The sequence below is a fragment of the Pinus tabuliformis genome, chromosome 6 (genome assembly GCF_031772625.1).
Source record: "Pinus tabuliformis cultivar Carrire ecotype Pingquan chromosome 6, CPIR1, whole genome shotgun sequence".
Classification (NCBI taxonomy): domain Eukaryota; kingdom Viridiplantae; phylum Streptophyta; class Pinopsida; order Pinales; family Pinaceae; genus Pinus; species Pinus tabuliformis.
The window spans coordinates 1,954,125,889-1,954,134,514 of NC_142292.1; the positions used below are offsets into that span (position 1 = coordinate 1,954,125,889).

Below are 8,626 nucleotides of genomic sequence, written 5' to 3' on the forward strand. Positions count from 1 at the left end.
TTTTTTCTGAAGAAAAAAGCAAAACTTTTTATTAAGCATATAAAAAGTTTACATTCTGTTGAGGCCGTGAGCATACCTGATGGCTCACATGGTTGCTGTTTTGTTCTTCTTAAAAGTAAAAACAAACAAAAATCTCAGTCCTTTTTTTGACTGATTGTGGATGATATGTTATGTCCTGATACTGCTGAGAATAAAAACGAGTAGACTTCCTCCCTTCAGGAGGCTTAAATACAAGCTATACTATGCATACTCCGGGGTCTCCTTCAGAGAAAGAAAACAACCCCTTACAAGATTGTAATAAGACTGTGATACATCTGAAAGCTGTACAATAAGATTTTTGTTTTCCTGTTTGTAGTGCTCATGATAAGAATAACAGTAAAAATAGAGAAAGCTGTAAACAAAAAAAACCATTGTGCCCGTGGAACTGCTGACAAAAAGAAGAGATGTGCCTCGATCACTGTGGAGGAGCAAAAGGGGGCTGATGTGAAGTGGATGACTGCCCCTGTCTGATTTCTACTATTGACCAGCTGCCCAAATCTTGCTGTAAACCAGCCTTAGAAAGCTGGTCTGCTTCCTCGTTTTTGTCCCTGTAGATGTGGCAAATGGTAAAACTGTTAAAAGATGACTTTAAAAACATAATTTCTTCTACAAGAGTCTTCAGAATCTGGTTTTGACAAGATGCATTCCCATTAACCCATTTTATGACATTCAGAGAGTCTCCGAAGATTTGAATTGTGAAGATATTTCTTTGAAGTAACCAGCATAGGAGAAGGCGCAAGGCAGACAGCTCAGCATAATTGTTTGTACCAGGTCCTAGCCCTACAGATGCTTTTAAAGAGTGATCAGGGTTCAAGTGAATGCACAGGCCTGCTCCAGCCTTGTTATTCTGGGATGCCCCATCAAAATAGGCCCAAGGAATGCCCTCCAAGATAGTAACAGGCTTTTGATTCTTTTGAGGATCTTTAGCTTTAGGGATCGGTATGGCAGAGTATATGGTAGCACAATTGATAGTAATGGCGGATGTGGGAGTGTCCTTGTCTTGAAACAAACTTTTGTTTCTTGCTAACCATACACCCCAAAAGAAAATAAGAGGCAGATTTCTCATGTTTCCCTCCGGATAGTTTTGCCACCATTTCCTCCAAGCTTCTTCCAAAGGATCAAGTCCCCACTGAGCCTTTACCTTAAGCAAGCAGGTTACCTCCTCCCAAATTTTTTGAGAGACTACACAGGCTGTAAAGAGATGGCTGATTGATTCCTCTTCAGACTTGCATAAGGGGCACCTCCCAGGCCCAACTAAGTATCTGGCTTGTAAAATGTCCCAAGTTGGGACCTTTCTTTTTAGTATGCACCATAGGAAAATCCTGGCCTTAGCTGGGCATTTTAATTTCCATATGTTTTTCGCCCACCAGTCTGGTATTCCCCAACCTTTCTTTTCCATTAAGAAGGTATATCCATCTTTTGGGGAATATTCTCCTGTTTTTCCTTGCGCCCAAATCAAACGATCTGGTTCGTCTTTAAGCCTGACATTTGAACGATGCAGTTCTTGGATGTAAGAAACCCATTCGTTCTTCCATCTGATATTTATTCCTAAGTCTTCATCATTCTTCCAAGCCTGACCCCATATGGTAGAGTGGCCTACTTTCTCCACCTGATTTAGAGTTGTAATTCCTTTACTATCAAGATGTCTGAGAAAACCAGGTGACAAGGCAAAAGCTTCATTACAACCTACCCAGGGGTCCCTGCCAATTCTGATATGTCTTCCATCTCCCACTTTCCATGCCAAACCTTGTTCAATCACAGAGAAAGCCTCCACCGTGGCCTTCCAGATGACTGAGATATTCTTCATTTTCTTATCTTGGCTCCGAATCCAGTCTTCCAAAGGAACTGGATCAATGTACTTCCTTTTAACCACCCTTGTCCAAAGATTCTCCATCGAGATTAATCTCCAGCCTGATTTAGCTGCTAGGGAAAGACTAAACTCAGGGAGCCTTTTTATTCCCCATCCTCCCCAATCTTTTGGTCTGGCCACCTTATCCCATGCCACCCAGGGTAAGACGGAGGATTCTTTTGATCCTGCCCATAGAAATCTGCAGCAAATTCTTCTGATTTTCTCCATCACTCCTTTGGGGACCCAGGTTAAAGCTGCCCAGTATACTGGAATAGCTAACAATACAAATTTGATGAGGGTCAATCTGCCAGCTCTGGAGAGCCACTTGAAACTACAATGTGAAATTCTGGGTTCTAGCTTTGCTATGAGCCAGTTCCAGTCCTCTTTTTTATAAGCTGCCGGCTTTAGCCAAAACCCCAGATATTTGAAAGGGGAGTCCAGTGGCTGATGGTGGTAGGGAAAAAGATTAGCCATCATGGATCTTTCTCTTCTGTCAAAATCTGCCACACAAACTTGAGATTTCCTAGAGTTTATCTGCATTCCAGTAGCTTTCAGAAATAGATCAAAAATGCATTTTAACTCCTTAAGTTCATTATAAGATCCATTAGTGAAAATCAATATATCATCGACAAAAAGCAGGTGAGTGATAAAAAGATTAATTGCTACCTCAATACCTTTTACCTTCTCCTCTCTTCTGGCTTTATGAATCAATCTGCTTAGCCCTTCTGCCACTAGAAGAAACAGGAGAGGGGATAAAGGACAGCCTTGCCTGAGGCCTCTTTGGCTATTGAAAAAAGGGGAGGCTGCTCCATTGATCAGAACTGCAAAACTGACATTTGTGATACAGCCCATTATCCAGCTGATAAAAGAATAGTTGAAGCCCAAATGAGTAAGCAGCATCCGGAGATAGAGCCAGTTTATTCGGTCATATGCTTTGGAGAGATCTATTTTGAGTACCGCTCCCTTCTTTTTCTTTTGTCTGACACTGTGAATTACCTCCTGGGCTACTCCAATGGCTTCATGAATTTGTCTTCCATCCAAAAAACCAAATTGTTCCATTGAGATGTTTCTTGACAGGATAGGAACAATTCTGATAGCTATTACCTTAGCAATGATCTTATAAATACAATTACACAAGGAGATTGGTCTGAAGTCTTCAAAGCTCTCCGGATCATCCTTCTTTGGTATGAGAGCAATAAAAGTTGAATTAAAAGGCCTGTAGACTTCTCCTTTCTGTCTTGTTTCTTCTACTACATCAGTAATTTCAGAGCCTATTTGGTCGAAGAAGGAGAGAAAGAGTTCAATAGTCCAGCCATCAAGTCCTGGAATTTTGTCTTTGGCCATATGTTTCATAGCAGCTTCAACCTCCTCCTTGGAAACAGGGATTGATAGCTCTTCTGCTTCTTCCTCCTCAACGAATCTTGGGAAACATTGTGCTGTTCTTATGACTTCTGCTATGGTGGCCTCTCCCGGATCTGAGAAAATTTTCTGGAAGTGTCTCTGTCCTAAACCAGAGAGATCTGAAAAAGAACTAACCTCCCTTCCTTCTTCATCTTTAAGGCTCCAAATGGTATTTACAGATTTTCTTCCTTTTGCATAGTTATGAAAAAAACTAGTATTTTCATCCCCTGATTTTAGCCATATTGCCCTACTCTTAAGCCTCCATTCTTCTTCCTTGTCCAAGAGGATTTGGTTTTGAAGCTTCTCCAGATGAAGGATTCTGTCCTTTGAAGCCTGCGAAATATATCCATCTTCCTCAGTGCTCTCCAGAAGCTTCAACTCCTCCCTGATTCTAAACAGTTCTTCATTCTGTTTCAATTTCATATCCTTTGCCCAGGATATTGTCGCTTTCTTCAATCTTTTGAGATTCTCCATGAACAGGAAGCTTTTGTCCTCTCTTGCATTTCTGTCAGGATGGATCCACGTTTCCTTAAAGAGATTATTGAAAGATGGATCTTGAAGCCATGAGGAATTGAATTTAAAGGGGGCAGGAGGCTTTGGGGGAGGGAAAGAGAGATCCAAAAAAATAGGGAAGTGATCTGAGTTGCCTATCTCCTCAACCCACTGCCTGAGAATAGGAGCTTTAGAGATTAGGTCCTCAGATAGCAGAAAGCGATCTAATCTTTTGGCGATCCGATCCTCCCCTACTCTTCTGTTCCTCCAGGTTGGCTTGAGTTTGATCGGGGAAGGATCTATGAGGTTGTTTTCCAAGAGAAGATTGAGGAAGAAATCCGACAGAGGGTCTTCCCTAGCTGATGGACCCCATGCTTCTGCTCTGCCTATAGAGAAGTTTAGATCACCCCCCACAATCGACAAAGAAGACTTCATCAAGGATTTTGTCATCAAATCATCCCAGAAAATCTCCCTTCCTTGACAAGGGCCATAAATGTTTACAATTGAGATGGGGTGGGTGAAATCAGGAGAAATAACCTCCATGCCCATAACTTGCTTCATCCCCCATTGATTAATGACCTTAATTCGACCTTCTTTAAACCCAATTGCTAGACCCCCCGAGTGGCCTGATGAATCTATTGCAGAAAAGGTCCATCCTGGCAGGAGAGCCTTTAGCATTGTTTCTACCTCAGTAGCCTTCCCCAATGTTTCTTGCAGAAAAAGAATGTCAACTTTTGAATTAAGGATCCAATCTTTCAGGGCCAATTTTTTAGGTTTACTGGCCAAACCTCTACAGTTCCAGGATGACAAAATCATTTGATAACAGAATCAGGGGTCTGCACTGCTCTAAGAACCCCGGGGATAGAGTATTGTTTTCCATCTGCTACGTCCAACTTGGCTTTAAGTTTTGCCTTAGATAGGTCCGATTTTCTACCTCTCTTGTTTTTGGCATAACTCTGAGAGGTCGACTGTCCTAAGCCTCCAATTACATCCGACAGCCCAGACTTCCCTCCCATAGATCTAAGGTTGTAGGGGCACGGGGTGTGAGGAACTGGGGGAGCAAGAGGGGGCCACATATCTTCACAATTCAAATCAAGAGACGGCATGGCAGCCGAAATAGAGTCTACATCAGGAGAGGTCTTTGCAGGTTCCATGTTCTCGTTTATGCCAATGTTATGAGAGGGAATGTTTGAAGGCGAAACATGCATAGAAACTGAATCATGCTCAGGAATTTTAAGAGAAGAAAGAGGGGGACCTGAGCACATACCCTTTTCAGGATCGCTGAGAGGATTTTGTTCTGCGGGTGCGACCTTTGCGTTCTCCTCCACTGCTTCCGCCGGATGCGATTCAGTGGTCTGTGCAGCCTCTTGGATATGGGGGTCTTCAGACACTGGCTCTTTTAGAGTCTCCTCAATCTCCATTTCTTATGTTGCCTGCTTCGCCATGTCTTCTTTCTCCTGAGGCACTTGAGGGTGATTGGAAACTGGTTCTCTGAAAACTGAGGTCCTCCGAAAATGTCTCCTTCTCCTGAACAGCGGACAATCCTTTGCAAGGTGCCCATACTCATGACAGCGGTGGCACCTAAACGGCAAGTGCTCATAATCCAAAATCTGTTCGAACACATAATCTTTGTATTGTAAATTGATTTTTTGGGCCAGACCTCTGCTCGGGTTGAGGCTTACCAGAATGCGGGCCATCGCTCTGTTCTTCGTCTCCAGAAAAGACATATCTGCTTCCAAGAAGGATCCCAGTCTGTTCCCGATGGCTTTGAACACAGCTTCTGTCCATAGAAACGAGGGGAGACCCGGGGCTCTCACCCATACCGGAAACTCATCAGTTCTCTCTTTGATAGCATCAAAAAGGGGGCTCCATTTTTTCAACAGAACCGGAATGTTCCCTATATTCCAGTTTCGTTCAAGCACCCACTCTGCCGCCTCCTTGTCCTCGAACCGGAACTTGAACCACCCTTTCGCTAAACATTGTGCCTCGAACCGAAAAGGTCTATCAGAGACGAAACAATTTTCACCCCATGCTTGAAGAAATTCCGACGAAAATTTCTTACCTCTTGCCCTTCCGACTAGGGTGCATTCTGCAACGGCTAGGGTTTCTTCTATAGAGACCTCCATACCTAGGACTAAGTTCCCTTCAATCTCCTGAGATCCAATTGGCCTTTGGGGTTTTCTTTTCGCCCCTTTTTTCCTTAACTCTTCCGCAGAGGCCCTAGTTTCCCCGCGACCATCGGTCCATTCTGGTTCCTCCTGTGCCGTATCCGCAGGGAAATCTACCTCCGGCTGTGACTGAACATGAGCAGAGAAAACGGGATCAGGGGTCCCTGAAAAAAGATGACCTGCCGCCGCACCATCGAGACCTCCCCGCTCTCCTACTAAGCTGTCAGATTGGCCTACGAAACCTCCTGCAGAGCTTTCTTTTGGAAAAGGGGATTCTCTTTGCAGAGAAACCCTAGAGAGCGGAGGAAACCCTCCAGAAACCCTTGTTGTGCCGAGGCCTGAAGAGAGCCCCAAATTTGCAATGTCTTCAAAACCCTTTGATGGAAAATTCCGGCTTGTTGCTGATTTTCCCTTTGTATCAGAAGAAGGAGCACCTACTATCGACCCATCCGCCACATTCTCCCTTACCACCTGCTTGTAGGAAGCCGGGTTTCGAAATCTAGAGGCTTCTCTGCCGGAATCCTTACTTTGATGCAGAAAAGATGGTTTTACCTCCTGTGAAAAAGACTCCAACCTCGACAGCTCGAAAGCTCCAAAATACTGCTCCACGTTTTGAACTGTGGGTTCCTTCCCCCACATTGAGAGAATATCTTCCAATTCCGGGTCCATATCCACCACCGCCCTTACCCTAATCTCTTGAAAACGGAATAAACGGAAGTTCTGCAACTACTGTAATGGTTATTTTCTCCTAACAAATCACTTACGCCAAACAAACGCCGACCTCCAGCTGCCAATCATCCGGGAAATGCTTTCCTACGCCTTCAACTGTTCACGAAAACTGACTGCAAACTTCCTACCCGTGACCTGAACGCGGTTCCGCCCGAAACCCTCGCCTCCAAACCCTAGCCATCTCCTCAAATGAATTTAATTTACCTAAGGCACATTTGACATTAACGATCATATCTAGAAGGTCTAGGCTAGAGATGTGTTCCAGCGTCTGTAAACCTAGCAGTTGTCGTTAGCCTTGTCATTAGACAGTGCTAGCACAGATTTGTGCTCCCCGTACCATCGAGTATATAATGGGAGACCCCACTAGGTTGCAATCCTTTTATCCTTAGGAAGCTGAGTCAACGGCCTTGCGAACGTGATACGCGAACACATCATTCGGGGTGATTGCCTACTCGTACTTCTTTGTTCACCAGGAGGTATTCTGCAGTTCACGGTGGCCTGATAATCCTATTTACCTAGATCATCTAGAATAGTCATTTGATCTTTTTGACTCATTAAACTTAAAATATCATTCGAGCATTTGTCCTTTCAAGCTCGTTTGTAATGGAAAGTGATAGAGTCATATTTGTTTCTTTCTCGACTCTTTAAAAAAATCCCTGCACGATGATGTTACGTATATCTTCTTCTTCATTTTCCTCGATTACTTCTTCATTTATATCCTCTAGAGAGACTTGTTATTTGAAATCTTATTCCAATGAATCTTGTCTAAGGTTAAGTCGTGTTTCCTATGAAAGAAGTGATCTATTCCACTCATCTACTAACAAAGTTATAAGATCTTTAGAATCTAAAATGGTTATTAAAAGAATTCAAATTTCTTTAGCAACCTTCAGAGGATTTTTTCAACAATATTCTAATCTGCAATAGTTTCACCAATAAGTTTGATTTGACTGACGATACCCATGATTCTAGTCATCAAATGACTGACATTATTTGTCTCAGTCGTCTTTATGGTTTCGAACTAAGTTTGCAATTTCTACAATTTGATAGGCTTCACTGTATCATTACCCTAATATGTGACTTCAATAATATACCAATCTTATTTTATTATTGATGCACCAGTTATTTTGTTGAAGATAGATTTATTTACCAAATTCTAGATCCAACATTTCGCTCAATGTTCCTTCTTTCTCAGTTCAACAATTGCATTTATCTAATTATTATTCATGACTGCTAATTCTTATTGGGTCAACTCTACATAGTCATTATGTGGAGTATCCTAACAATCTCGGGCTTGCAAAAATTTCTCCATTCTTAAAGACCAAAATTCATAATTGTTGCAAATCAAAAGTAGTGTATGCATCAAAGCACTAGAGGAAACCATTTTTTTAATGTGTATGTGTGCCCATTTTTTGTACAAACTCCTTTTCATATACATTTTTATTTTGAATAAAACAATGTCCCTTTTATTTTATGAAAAACCTTTAAAAAAATAAAAACTTCAATAAAGCCCTCTTAAAAAATCTTGATTAAAGCCCTTTCCAATAAAACATAATGGAACTTTAAAAAAAAAGTGGATGTATAAAGGTATTTGTCCCTTTTTAAATGATAATAAAACAAAACTTTCAAACATAACACAATTTGGACATTTGGCTTCTTTGTTTGGCTAGTGGCTACAAGTGTGTTGGAATTGATGTCAACAATCATGTTGGGAGATATGCTGGGAAGTTAGCATTGTCTAATTATTGGCAAGGGTGTTGGCATTGATGTCAACCAGACTAGCATGGAGGTTTCTGGTAGTAAATATTATCTTTGATGTCCACTAGGCTAGTTGTGATTGTAGAGAATCATCACAGTGCAAGCTTATTGAAGAGTCCATAAAAACAATACTATGATGGTTGGGAGTCCTAGACTTTGGAGGAGATTCTAAATCAAGAGATAATATTAGATA

The 8,626-nt window shown here is 42.0% G+C and overlaps 1 protein-coding gene across 1 annotated transcript; it reads right to left on the minus strand.

The window, feature by feature from the left end:
* Window positions 1–454: 454 nt before the first annotated feature.
* LOC149266989 (uncharacterized) lies at window positions 455–4,597 on the minus strand. The gene is made up of 2 exons (XM_089409862.1): window positions 2,993–4,597; window positions 455–2,422 (listed from the first exon to the last, which is right to left on the minus strand). Exons 1-2 carry the CDS (start codon window positions 4,595–4,597, stop codon window positions 455–457), a joined length of 3,573 nt encoding a protein of 1,190 aa, XP_089265988.1.
* Between the last annotated feature and the right edge of the window lie 4,029 nt (window positions 4,598–8,626).

Coding starts and splice junctions, on each gene's coding strand:
- LOC149266989 (XM_089409862.1), bottom strand. CDS start 4,597: ATGATTTTGTCATCCTGGAACTGTAGAGGTTTGGCCAGTAAACCTAAA. Junction 2,423..2,992: donor TTTATAAGATCATTGCTAAG/GTAATAGCTATC, acceptor ACTGGAATGCAG/ATAAACTCTAGGAAATCTCA.